We start from the raw sequence: 12,691 nt of genomic DNA, 5'->3' as shown, positions 1-12,691 counted from the left end.
TGTCACCATCATGTGCTTTATTACTGGACTGTTGGCTCAAATTGCCAACCCAAATACAGTGACGATGCAGTACATGGATTTGTTCTCCCATCTGACAGCACAGCTTCCTGTGGATGTAAAACAAAGCGGCATATTAGCGGCTAAAGATCCAGTTAATGTTAAGATTTGGACTCTCACCATCTGTGGTGTTGTCCCAGAAGCACGAGCTGGCTGTTTGCAGACCTGCGCCTGTCTTCTGCATGATCACACATGTCACTGAAGGGGGCCAAACACAACATCCGTCAGCGCACATGTAAACACGCCGGGTGTTATACAGCAATGTACCAATGTATTTGAAAGGCTTTCCCAGTTTGCTGAGTTGACTGAGACACTGCTGCACAACGCTGGTGCTCCACAGGTTGACTCTGCTGTGATGATAAACGTTCTCGCCGATCGTTGCTCCCACTGACTGGAAAACACCGACACAGAAGTTGCCTTTTGAAATTACATTGACAAAACTACACCAGAAGGTAAACTGACAGGAACTTCCGGTTAGCACCGTATCCTTAGCAACCAAACAACATGGTAGTTTTGGCTCGCAAAACTAAAAGTACCACGGTGAAACATTGAATTTGTCGCACTTACCTCTTTAATAATTTGGCTGACCTTCTCAACGACGAAAACGGTCTATATGGAGGCGAAAACAAACACATGTACGTGTAATGATTTGCAAACTGCCGAGTGTCTATCATCAAGAAGCGTCTGGTTGACACGGCGTTTGACTTCTCCCGACGAAAAGTCACTTAAAATCCTCACCTCCTCCTCCTCTGTGTCGTAGTCGTCCATGGCTGTCTTGGTTGAAATGACGGGCTAACAGGCTAATGACGACTGCTTCCGGTCGTAGACAATAAAAGCCTTTTAGCATCAGTTTGTGGAACATTCAATACAGCAGTTCGCGTCAATATTGTTTGGAATATTAAACTGTTTGAAACCGATAATAAACATCCACACAAATGAAATTGTGCATCTTTATACGTTGCTGAGTTGTTAAAAGTGGCAGTTCATCTTCGTTTTAGAAAATGATGCAACGAAAAATTCAAAACGAAATGAGGCAGTCTTCAGAGCAAAACTGTTTTTTTGTGAGCTTATTTTAATGCAAGGTTCGTATGTGCCGTGAGATCCGACGCCCATCCCCCATCTTTGTGAACATCAATTAACCGTTCGGCAGCTCGACTGCGTCTCTAGCGGTAGCACTTGGGAAACTTCCAAATAAAGTTCTGCGGCTCGTACTTTCGTCGTCCTTCAACCAAATGTAAGTTCGCCTTTTCCGATAACGACGCAGTTTTGTCGGTGGAAGTGAGACGTAGATAATGTGCAGCTTTGTTACCAGGTGGTAGGTAAGGAAGAGAGTCAAGGAACACGTTAATATTTTGTTACACTCTTTAAATCTAGCTTTACAGCAATGAGTTGCGACGAAAGTTTTTGGCGCCTTATCACTTTTTCTTTATCTTCACTCACAAATCGTTGTTTCCTACCAACAGAAACGCTCATGTTTCATTTATTTTATCACAAATACGCGTTTTATGTAACTGTGCCGCGTTGAGAATGGTTACCGCTTTTATCCAGCAGAGGGAGATGTCGCTGCGTTAGCTGTTGGATGCTAATACAACGAGCTTATTTTTTGAATATATATTCCTTCGCCTATTAATGTGTTATAGCGTGTTTAAGAGGCACTCGATGCGTTTCGATTTGAAAATGGGTTTAGTCACGTTGCGCACGTTTTTTATTGTAGCGATAGTTCATTGGTCATATCCAGTCCACGTGACCGGAAGAGTAACTTTTACTCTCTCTCAAAAGTTGCCAGTTCGTATTTTTCGTCTGACGTTGTCGGCCACTTATCGGCTCAGATGTGAGTCTGTTTGTGTTTAGAGGGTTTTGTTGAGAGTATGTCTCCCACCATGGGTATAGAAACACGTCAGATGAATGGCGTCCTTGGTCCAAACCCATTGTGGGTATCGCTTCTCGGCCTTTTGGCTAAGATCAAGTGTAGTATCTGTTCTTATCAGTTTAATATCTGATACGTCCCCTATCCGGGGACCATATATTAAATTGATTTTTGGAACAGGGAGATGGAATAGGGGCTTGCTCCGTCCACTCCGCGCATCGACCTGGTATTGCAGTACCTCCAGGAACGGTGCACCCCCCTCTAGTGTTGAAAGTAAGTTGTTTACTACTGTTACTACTGTTTTTTTAAAGACCTTCTCGGTACTTATAAGGTATTGCTCATGTTTAGTTTAGCATTGTGCAAAAAGGGAAGGGTGGACTCCATGTGTTATTCACCTGGTCTGCTTGGATGATTACTGCTTTTCATCACTAGAACAACTTGATACGATGGAAATAGTCATTTAAAATGATGTCTTCTGCATTAATGACTACATAGTGGTGTACATGTAAATTAATTTTACCAACATGATCGTTTGTCGGAACCTGTTTTATATAAGAGCAATGATAAGGAACTTTAGGGAAACAATTGAAGGTGAAATCCTCAAAATAAAAGCAGAGTGGTTGAAATATAGAAGAAAAATAATGGTTCAATGAAAGACAAATTCATTTTCTTACCAGAGGAAGTCCTGAAGACTGAAACATTTGGACCCAAGATATGATGAAATGATGGGGAGAGAAGGAAGGATCGCCAGGAGAGAAGGGATGGAAGGGGTGAGGTGGAAATTCACTAGATAATAGCAAACAAATTAATTTAAATGTATAGGTTTTTTTCCCCAATATCAATCGCATCATTAATATATTGCATTAATTTTAAGAATATTGTCTTAATGTCGGTTTATTTATCTAGGCCTTTTCTGAGAACAATGTTGAGGGTTTATTGGATTTATGTTTAGAAAAAGGAAGGTGTTAGCAGTTAGCTGCAGCTAACATTCTGGTTCTCGTGTGGCAGCAGTGGGAAGTTGCGGTGCAGCCAGGTGGAGGTCCTCCTCGCTGACTCCTCTGTCAACATCCTTACAGACAACTGCACATTGTTTCCAAGCATCTCAGTCCCATTTAAGTAATTTTCGACTTGTCCACCTTTTTTTTTACTGTGAAATTGTGAGTTTTCTGTCCAAGTTTTGATTATTGGCCTCAAGCTAGTAGCTTTTCACCAAAGTGTCCAACAACCTCGCGGATCTGGACGTTTTAAACTGTGCAGCATGTAGAAAACAATCAATCTTTTAAGATGAATTACTGAAATGAGTTGAATTAAGTGTTTGTTTTGATTTGTGAGATTTAGTTTATTTCAGATACAAAGTTAACCGAGGAGCCGTATTTCACATATTTTACTAACCAATATTAAACCACTTTTTTTAAAGGGGATGCCTGGTGTATTTATATTTTAAGTACCTGAAATAGTGCGTAACATAAAAAAAATATCGCGTCCTTGTTTGTCGTTTTTAGTCATCCTCATTTTCTCCAGCAGAGGGAGGTATTGCACTGCGTTTTGTCCCAAGAGTGTGTCACGCCAATGCAGTGTTATTCTCGTTTCCAGGTTCGCTTTAAAGACCTGTTTCCGTTGCAAGAGATAGTTTTAACCAATATTGCGCAAGAGCTCTTTTGTGTGTCGTGTTTTAGGTTTGTAGTTTTAGTCATTATGCGAACGATCTCTCATTGGTTAGAATGACGTCACATGACAGGAGCAGACAGGAGCCGGTGTGGACTGCTAAATGTTTGGTTCTATTAAAACACACGTTCTGATCGCAGTCGAACTGGTAAACATCCACTGGCAACACACGTGTCTTTAGATGTGTGTTTTATGAGGAAACGTATTCCTCACCATCAGCATGTCAGTGGATCAGAAGAGTGGCGTCCTTGGTCCAAACCCATTGTGGGTATCGCTTCTCGGCCTTTTGGCTAAGATCAAGTGTAGTATCTGTTCTTATCAGTTTAATATCTGATACGTCCCCTATCCGGGGACCATATATTAAATTGATTTTTGGAACAGGGAGATGGAATAGGGGCTTGCTCCGTCCACTCCGCGCATCGACCTGGTATTGCAGTACCTCCAGGAACGGTGCACCCCCCTCTAGTGTTCAAAGTAATTATTTGCAGGTATTAAGGCATTCTTGTGTTCTGTTAAATCACATTAGTCAGAGTGTTGAGCATTATGCCGTTGTGACTGCTGTTTAAAACGTCGTGTCCAGTTGCTGTTGTTGTTATTCTGTGTTAAAGCGTAAGCTATTCTTCCACATTCTTGTTGAACTTAGTTTACAAGTTATGACTAGTCAATTATGTTATGTGTTGTAAATAGTTGACCAGCTCGTGGTCCAGTGTCATAGCCTGTCCTCTCTTAAATACACAAATAGTCTGACATGTACCAATCAACATGAAACACTTTGATATTATGCTTTCTCTCACCAGAGGAAAGACCTTGGACCTGAGATGGATCCTTTGATGCCCTTGCTGAGTCTGATGGACGCATCTGTCCCAAAAGATCCGCAACAATGCCTTCTTAGGCCAACAAAGGAGGCCAGGTCCAGCCAGTCCAAACCCTGTGATACGGAGAGAGACAGCAGCCTGAGAAATGCAAAAACAGGTTATGATGAGGGTAAGAGCCAGAGTCATGGCTGTGTGTTTTGTGTTCACAGTGCCGTGATGATAGCCTAATGATAACATTTTTGTCTTCAGCTCAAAGGAGATGCCTACTGACCACATCCACTCGGTCAGCTAGTCATCACCTTTGGAAAATACAATGGCAAAGGTTTCAAATAGCTGATGGAAAATGATGTTGGGTACATTAAAAAGCAAGTAGTGTGTTGCTCTCAATATAATCAAAACCTATAAAGTTTGTACTTCGTGAATTTATTATGGTATACAATATTTCAGTGTCACGTGAGGGAGACCGGCCAACCTGAAAGGAGATGCATAAATGATGGGGTAGGCATACACTTCCGTCAAACAGTGGCTCGTCATGAAGGAGGATATTTGTACTAAATCTCTGAAGAGATTCAGGCAATACATCCTTGACAAAGAGGTAGGTTAAGGTGCTTACAGTCAAAACCACAGTGCTCATTTAAACTTCAAAGTTGAAACCTGTATTTTACAGAAACCTCGACAGGATATGGCGCCTCCTGTAGCGACTACCAACGTCGCAAGGGCCCCTCCCGCAGCGGCTGCCAGCACCACTGTGGCCCTGGCCCCTTATGCGGTTCGTGCCAGGACCACTGTGGCCCCGGCCCCTCCTGGTGCACCTGCCACCGCCGCCTGGAAATCGACCGAGTCCAGTTGGGGAGATGATTCTCTGCTCCTGGATGCTCTTGTCACCTTTGAAAGACGAGGTATGTCATGTCAGTGAGTAGAAAAGATTGAAGATATACTCCATCCAGATGTCAGGGTTGTCATTGAATAGTTAGAATCTATATCTGCCAGCTCTGAACAATGACTTATTCAGATTTCTTAACAGTACGGTTTCATTCTTGACAAGTCTGCCTTCTTAAGCCTTCATTTCTCAATTAATTTCACCGCTATTTAAACTAGGGATGCTCTGATCAGGGTTTTTGCTGCCGATCCCCACTGATCATCGATACCGATCACATAGATTGACAATGAATGTGTAATCAAAATGATGAGTTCTCCTGAGTACATCATGTGAAAAAATGAACTTTAAATCATTTTAATTCAGACACGTTTCAATGTACCTCTTCAAGGAGCCAAACAATAGAAAAAAACTACAGAAACTGTTCTGTCAAAAGCACAACTGAAAAACGTTTACCATTGTTCCAAACCCCTTGGTTTCTGTGGTTACGACCAGATATGCAAGAAACTGTCCGGAGACGAGTGGTGCACCAATGTGGCCAACGAACAAGGAGAGATCCTCATTTCTGTCCTAACCTGTGAAGAATCCCTGGACAAATGAAGCAGATGGCTGAAGGCCTTATGTTGCGGTACCAACGGGTGATGCACCACCTGAAATCATGCATGTGGACCGTTGCTGCTTGGGTGTGTCCTCCCAGGAGCAGCTCTTCAGCAAGTGGGTAGACAGTGGCGTGCCCCTCCGACTGGACATCTTCCACTGGATATGCAGGTTTGATGCCGCTATCAGAAAAGACCACCATGCCAAATACTCTCTCTTCAAGTCGGCCCTCTCTGCTGCGGTCTTTGCATACAACAGAGCTGACATGGCATTACTTCTGGAGGCGAGACGTGCTGGGCACCCTGACAAATACAAGTCCCCGTCAGATATCAAGCTGGTGGAGCTGCATGTCACCAAAGCGAGTCTGTCCCATCCCGTCAGAAGAATCACTGTTGGGTCCCATGGACGAAAACCAGGTCCATCTGTTCAAGGACTCTGAGACCATAGACCATGTCTGGCGGAACCAGCAGAGGCACCTTGATTGCATTCAAGATCCACCAGGGAGGAACATGTCCACCGTCACCAGGTATGGCAAGCGTATGCTACACCACAGTCAGAGGGAGCCACAGCCTGGAGGGTTTGCACATAATTGTAGAGACTCTTCAAGGACTGTATAGGTGCTGGTTCTGGGTTGTGAAGTTCAGTTCGCTCTGGTGTGATGGTCAGAACACAAAGGACTGGCGATGACTGTCCGGTTCAAACACTTGACTGGAGTAGAACAGCAGCAATGGTCACACCACCCTGTGAAGCATAGACTTAAAATCATCAATATTCATGTATGTGTCTCATATAAAATATCTGATCAACATCCACATGAAAAGGTCTTATTTGAATGATAATCTAAAACGATGTGTTCAGTGTAGCTGCATGGTTCAGTATTAGGACGAGGAGAGACCGAGGAAACTTCACTACATCATTGTAAAAAAAAAAAATCACTCTGGTAGCGCAGGTGTGACATGTGTGACATCAGTAAAAACAAATCAATCTCCTCTTACAACAAGTTAGCTCCGTGCTAACCGACATGCTAGCAGCTAGTTGAGGGTGAGTGGTGTCAAGACCAAACACGGAACACTCTTTCATCATTCTACCATGGTGTTGAAGGGGTTTGTTCATCCTTAAGACGCCGTTTGTTGTACAGATTATTAACCACTGTCGGCAACTGAAATTACCTATATGACTTTATAACGCAACGAATTTGAGAAAAAAAAAGTTCACGGTGAATTTGAAGTTGTTTTTTTTTAGCTTTGCAAAAACGAAGGTGTTAGCAGTTAGCTGCAGCTAACATTCTGGTTCTCGTGTGGCAGCAGTGGGAAGTTGCGGTGCAGCCAGGTGGAGGTCCTCCTCGCTGTCTCCTCTGTCAACATCCTTACAGACAACTACACGACGTTTGTTCCAGTCTCATGTAAGTAACTTTCTTCATGTTACCCTTTTTCTCGGCAAAATTGCAAGTTTTCTGTCGAAGTTTGGATTGTTGGCCTCGAGCTAGTAGCTAGCAAAAAAAAGCTGCATTTTCGACAAAGTGTCCAACAACCTGGCAGTTCTGGACGTTTGGAACTGTGTTGCATGTAGAAACTTCTTTTCAAATTAATTACTGAAACGAGTTGAATGAATTGTGTTGTTAGTTTCAATTTCTGAAATTTAGTTGGAGTTAGAAAATTAGCCGAGGAGCCGTATTTCACATGTTTTACCAACCGATATCTAACCGCTTTTTTGAGTGGCTCCGGGTGTATTTTTATTTTAAGTACCTGAAATAGTGCATAATATATATTAAAAAAATATCGCGTCCTTGTTTGTCGTTTTTAGTCATCCTCATTTTCTCCAGCAGAGGGAGGTATTGCACTGCGTTTTGTCCCAAGAGTGTGTCACGCCAATGCAGTGTTTTTCTCGTTTTCCGTTTCGCTTTAAAGACCTGTTTCCACCGCAAGAGATTCTTTTCACTGGCTTTGTGCAATAGCTCTTTTGTGTGTCATGTCTTAGGTTTGTAATTTTAGTCTATATGTGAACGATCGCTCATTGGTTAGAATGACGTCACATGACAGGGGCAGCCAGGAGCCGGTGAGGACTCCTAAATGTTTGATTCTATTAAAACACACGTTCTGATCGCAGTCGAACTTGTAAACATCCACTGGCAACACACGTGTCTTTAGATGTGTGTTTTGTGAGGAAACGTATTCCTCACCATCAGCATGTCAGTGGATCAGAAGAGTGGCGTCCTTGGTCCAAACCCATTGTGGGTATCGCTTCTCGGCCTTTTGGCTAAGATCAAGTGTAGTATCTGTTCTTATCAGTTTAATATCTGATACGTCCCCTATCCGGGGACCATATATTAAATTGATTTTTGGAACAGGGAGATGGAATAGGGGCTTGCTCCGTCCACTCCGCGCATCGACCTGGTATTGCAGTACCTCCAGGAACGGTGCACCCCCCTCTAGTGTTGAAAGTAATTAATTGCAACTTCTTTGGTATCATCGAGTTCCGCTCTGGTTAGTTGTAGACGGTCCGTGTGATGTGATGTGCTACGGATTTGTTGACTTAATTTGTTGCGTTGCCTTACTTGGCTTGGAGTAAATAGTTTAGAAACTGAACTCAGACCTGGGTTCTGGTTTAGTGAACTAACAAGCCTGATGCTGGAAGTCTTACTTAAAAAACAACGGGAAACAATACATTTAAATGTTTTTCGATACATTTAAAATTTCAAATATTTGACCCACACAGTTCATTCGGGAGATTCTAATGGTGCATATTTAAGGCAAAGATAAATGCTCTAAGGATGAGTCAGAGAAGATATTTGTGTTGCTTTTTTAGATTTACAATACAACAATGAGTTCATTTCTATATGTAGCTTTTAACAGTAAATTGTTTGACGTTTCCCCGTGAACATCTCTGTCACATTTGTTCAGCGTTTAGAACCAGTCTGGTATTTGCTTGATGGAGGTGTTTAGAACATAAACAAGTACAGGCCAAAACTCTGAAAGTGAAGAACTGAAGAACATCTACCTCCACTGAGGAACAATCTCTCTCTCTCATCAGGTTGTGGCTCCTGAGCTTAATCCTTATCTGGAGGATGTGTGTAGCCAGAATCATCTGCCTGGGTACGAGCAGGAAGAGGAGCGCAGTCAGGTTCTCGTAGACTTTGCCTTAGAGGAGGGATTGCCGGCCATCCGTCACTCCACAAGACAGAGAGTTGTTCCTGCCTGGAACAAGTGACACCTCCTGGACCCTGCGTGCATCACCCTTCCACATTGGGGGAGCGCTTTCTTCTGCCACACCAATCTCCTGGATGCCAGAAAGAATGGGCTCATCTACTGCCTAACTAAACAGCTCCGGCTTCATCCTGACTGTGGAGTAAAAGCTCAAGTGTTGCTGCTGAAGCTTCACATCATCAAAGTGTATCTGTGTGTACAGCCGATAGTGACACTGGGCGACTCAGAACTCGGCAAACAAAGGACTCTCATCTTGAAAATGAACTTGAAGTGAGTTTATCAGGACACAGGAGGCTTTGTCAGCCACAAATGTGACTGATGAAGGTTGGGCTGTACTGCAGTGTTAGAGTCATTCTGTATGTTGTGCACGGTGGATGAGTGGTGTGACTGCTCGTATGCGACGTGACGTATGTACGTGTTGACATAAGAAAAGTGTTAAGGAAGCATGAGGAGCATACTACTTTTGAACGTGCTACTGTTATTCTTGTTTGGAATACCGCAGTTGTTTTGTTATAACCAGATGAAGGATCAAATAAATCGTATCAAAAGGAATAACTGTGGATATTTTTGCATCACGGAAGACACGCGTCAGCTACAGGCTCTACTTCCATAACAAAGTGTGTTTGGGAAAGGAATTGACGGAACCACACTTACAATCACCGTTCTCTGAGTTTGAGCTGCTCGCATTATTGTACTTATAAGTCTCTATGGGTTCTGCTGTTTGAGATTGTACTTGAGTGTTGATTTTGAACTTGACTGATAATAAACAGATCTCTGGATAAGAGTTGTGTGTGTGTTTATTGTCCTGCCTCACATTCAGAGTAATGCCTTGTTTGTCTTCCTCTCATCTTATGCTGCATCTGTGGAAAGACACACAGGTGCACGTCTGTCTTCATACGAGGACCATCATGGTCATAATGCTTTCCCCAGCCTCTCCCCCTAAACCTAACCAACTAAGCAAATGGCTAAACTTTACTCTGAACCAAACTAAAAGCCAATGATAATGACCCAGCCAATTTGTAGTTTTAACCCTGAAATGAGGCCTGACAAAGTGGGGACCAGCCAAGACGCCCTCACTTTGCTCACTCTTTATTAAAAACTCATACAGGTTCTCACAAAGACAACACAAGTACAAGAACACACACACTTGTGCAGCTATCTGTGGGGACACTTCATTGCCTTAATGCTTTCCCCAGCCTCTCACCCTAAACCTAACCATCCAATAGAAATGGCCGACCTTAACCAGGAATCTCAACCAAACTTACACCCAATTATACTCACCAAGTTATCGTAGCTTTAACCGTCAAATTTGGACTTAATCTTGTGAGGACCAGCAAAACGGTTAACCAAGCCCAGTGTCTTCATATGCAGATGTCTGTCCCCAAAATGGTCCTCACAAGTACAGCTAAACCAAGTACACACATACTCCTGAGGAAGATAACTGTCTCTCAGGCAACTCACCAGTGCTACACTGGCCATGTGTGTGGAGCATGGTCAGCAACAAAACCACGGAGCGATGACAAAACTAGGAAAAAGTTTGAGATGAAGGAAAAGTAAAGGCAGATGTTTCCTAGTGTTTCTCATCTTTATGGCTCCATCTCTGTGAATCACACTAATAACAGAATCACTCTTCTCGTTTTGTTTGCAAGAAAACAGATGCAATTTCCTAAAATTTCCACCTGAGAGTGACCTGTTGTTTCTCCACAGGTTTAATCCACAGGTCCCCCATGTTTCAACAGAAGAGCCATAGAGTTGTTATTAGTTTGTTAGTTCAGTGCACACACACACCAATAATGTTGACACACTGTGAACAAAGGTACGAGATATTTAAGAAAGAAACAGCATCTTAAATGTGTGTGTGTGCTTGGTTTGGTCTTCCAAACTAATCTGTCCTCAAACCACAATGTGCTGCCCACTGCTGGAGTCCTTACACTGATGCCGGGAACCTCACACACTTTTCCCTTTTTTAAAATGTATCCTGCTGAATTTAAATGGCAATGGTAAGTGAACCGCTATTGATGTATATTGCAGACACAGGAAAACTCTGCATGCAGGCTACACATACACAGATGAACACACAAACATTTTCTGTGATGAAAATGGAGTCTAGTTATATGTTGGTTTCTTCCTTACACTGTATTCACTGAAATCATCCAAGTGGCCACCGCTACTGTAAATACCTGGATGTAACTCCAGTTCTATGAGTACACGCAGAGCCCTCTAATGGACGTCAATGACTCACCTGTGTGTCCTTCAGAGCAGGGAGACGCAGCGACACAGAAGAGTTCGGGCTACAGGCTATGAAGATGTTCAAGAACATCACCAGTTTCAGTCCAACAGGAAACTGTGTACATCTGAGTTCAGCTCAGGTGATTCTGCTGTAAAATATTTACTGCATCAGATGCCACCCATGCATTATATGGAGCATGCACCTGTGATTAAAAAAAAAAGTTTCATTCAAAGAGCCATTTCATGATTCTGATCATATGAAAATAATTTCAAAAATATTATTGATATAGTGTAATATGTAAAGTCTTTTTTACTAACATAATTGTATGTCATAGCTTGTTTATAACAAAGAACTCAAAGAATAATTCAAAGCAGAAATCCACCAAATAGAGGACAGTTGGTTGACACGTGTGTACAAATCCTGTAAGAAGTCTCACTGTAAAACTACATTTGAAAGAAGGCAAGACCCAAGTTGAGAAGGATCTTGGCTTTATTATTAAAGATTATTTAAAGGTATGGAAAGAAATTAAAAACAACTTTAGGTTGCCTGACACTTCTAGTTTGGTCCCTATTTGTCATAATCATTTATTTCCTCCCTCAAAACTAGATGCTGTTTTTTTTTGGTGTGGTGGGCTTGTCACCATCTGTATATCGATAATGTTTTTGCATCGTTTGCCCAATTACAGCAAAAGTATATACTTCATACATGTGATTTTTTTTTTGTTACTTACAAATCAGGAATTTTGTTAAAAATGATATTTCACGTTTTGACTTTTTCTCCCCCGTTGAAGAACTTGAATCGCTTATAATAACCAAACCTACAACAAAGCACCTGATATCTTTGTAAACTTATGTTACTCTATGACATAGAGTAGAGAACACGACAGGGCCGTATGGGAAGGTGAAATAGAAGCAGTATTAACAGCAGAATCTTGGTGTAAATGCTTAACAAACATTAGATTATACATTTAATAAATTGTGATTTAAAATTAAACATGGATAATGAGCAAAAGCTCACAAGAAAAGCAAATGATAGTAAATGCAGCTAGAATAAAAATATGATGGGCTATATTCATCCTTTATTTTATTAGATATATATACTCCAATTTACTTGTATTCTTATCTTTATAGTCCTATATTTTTATCCCGTGTCTGATATTACTGTCATCTAATTAAAGTAATGTAAGTGGTAAAATCTTAGGACCACGAGAAAAAAAAAGTATTTTTTTGCAAATCAAATCATACCATATTGGATTTTTAACTACAGTTGGTAACTTAAATTACCTATGCGACTTTATGACGCAACGAACTTGTCAAAGAAAAAGTAGGTTCAGGCCAAGAAAAATGTTCAGGGTGAATTTGAAGTTTTTTTTTAGCTTTG

At 41.8% G+C, this 12,691-nt stretch overlaps 1 protein-coding gene and 3 non-coding genes across 4 annotated transcripts; 3 read left to right on the top strand and 1 right to left on the bottom strand.

Annotated features, from left to right (window-relative positions):
- Position 1: 1 nt before the first annotated feature.
- On the bottom strand, positions 2-1,223 carry dynlt1b (dynein light chain Tctex-type 1b). Its single transcript, XM_053881521.1, has 5 exons — positions 796-1,223; positions 625-666; positions 325-448; positions 178-255; positions 2-107 (listed from the first exon to the last, which is right to left on the bottom strand). Exons 1-5 carry the CDS (start codon positions 823-825, stop codon positions 37-39), a joined length of 345 nt encoding a protein of 114 aa, XP_053737496.1. The 5' UTR covers positions 826-1,223; the 3' UTR covers positions 2-36.
- Positions 1,224-1,993: 770 nt separating this feature from the next.
- Positions 1,994-2,184, top strand: LOC128768921 (U2 spliceosomal RNA). Its single transcript, XR_008416312.1, has one exon. It is a non-coding gene; the product is annotated as a U2 spliceosomal RNA (small nuclear RNA).
- A 1,675-nt stretch (positions 2,185-3,859) lies between these two features.
- On the top strand, positions 3,860-4,050 carry LOC128768920 (U2 spliceosomal RNA). The gene has a single exon (XR_008416311.1). It is a non-coding gene; the product is annotated as a U2 spliceosomal RNA (small nuclear RNA).
- Positions 4,051-8,114: 4,064 nt separating this feature from the next.
- LOC128768918 (U2 spliceosomal RNA) lies at positions 8,115-8,305 on the top strand. Its single transcript, XR_008416310.1, has one exon. It is a non-coding gene; the product is annotated as a U2 spliceosomal RNA (small nuclear RNA).
- The last annotated feature ends 4,386 nt before the right edge of the window (positions 8,306-12,691 follow it).

The sequence above is a fragment of the Synchiropus splendidus genome, chromosome 12 (assembly GCF_027744825.2).
Source record: "Synchiropus splendidus isolate RoL2022-P1 chromosome 12, RoL_Sspl_1.0, whole genome shotgun sequence".
Lineage (NCBI taxonomy): Eukaryota > Metazoa > Chordata > Actinopteri > Syngnathiformes > Callionymidae > Synchiropus > Synchiropus splendidus.
The sequence above is the reverse complement of the archived record's forward strand: the minus strand, read 5'-3'. Positions and strand labels throughout refer to the sequence as shown.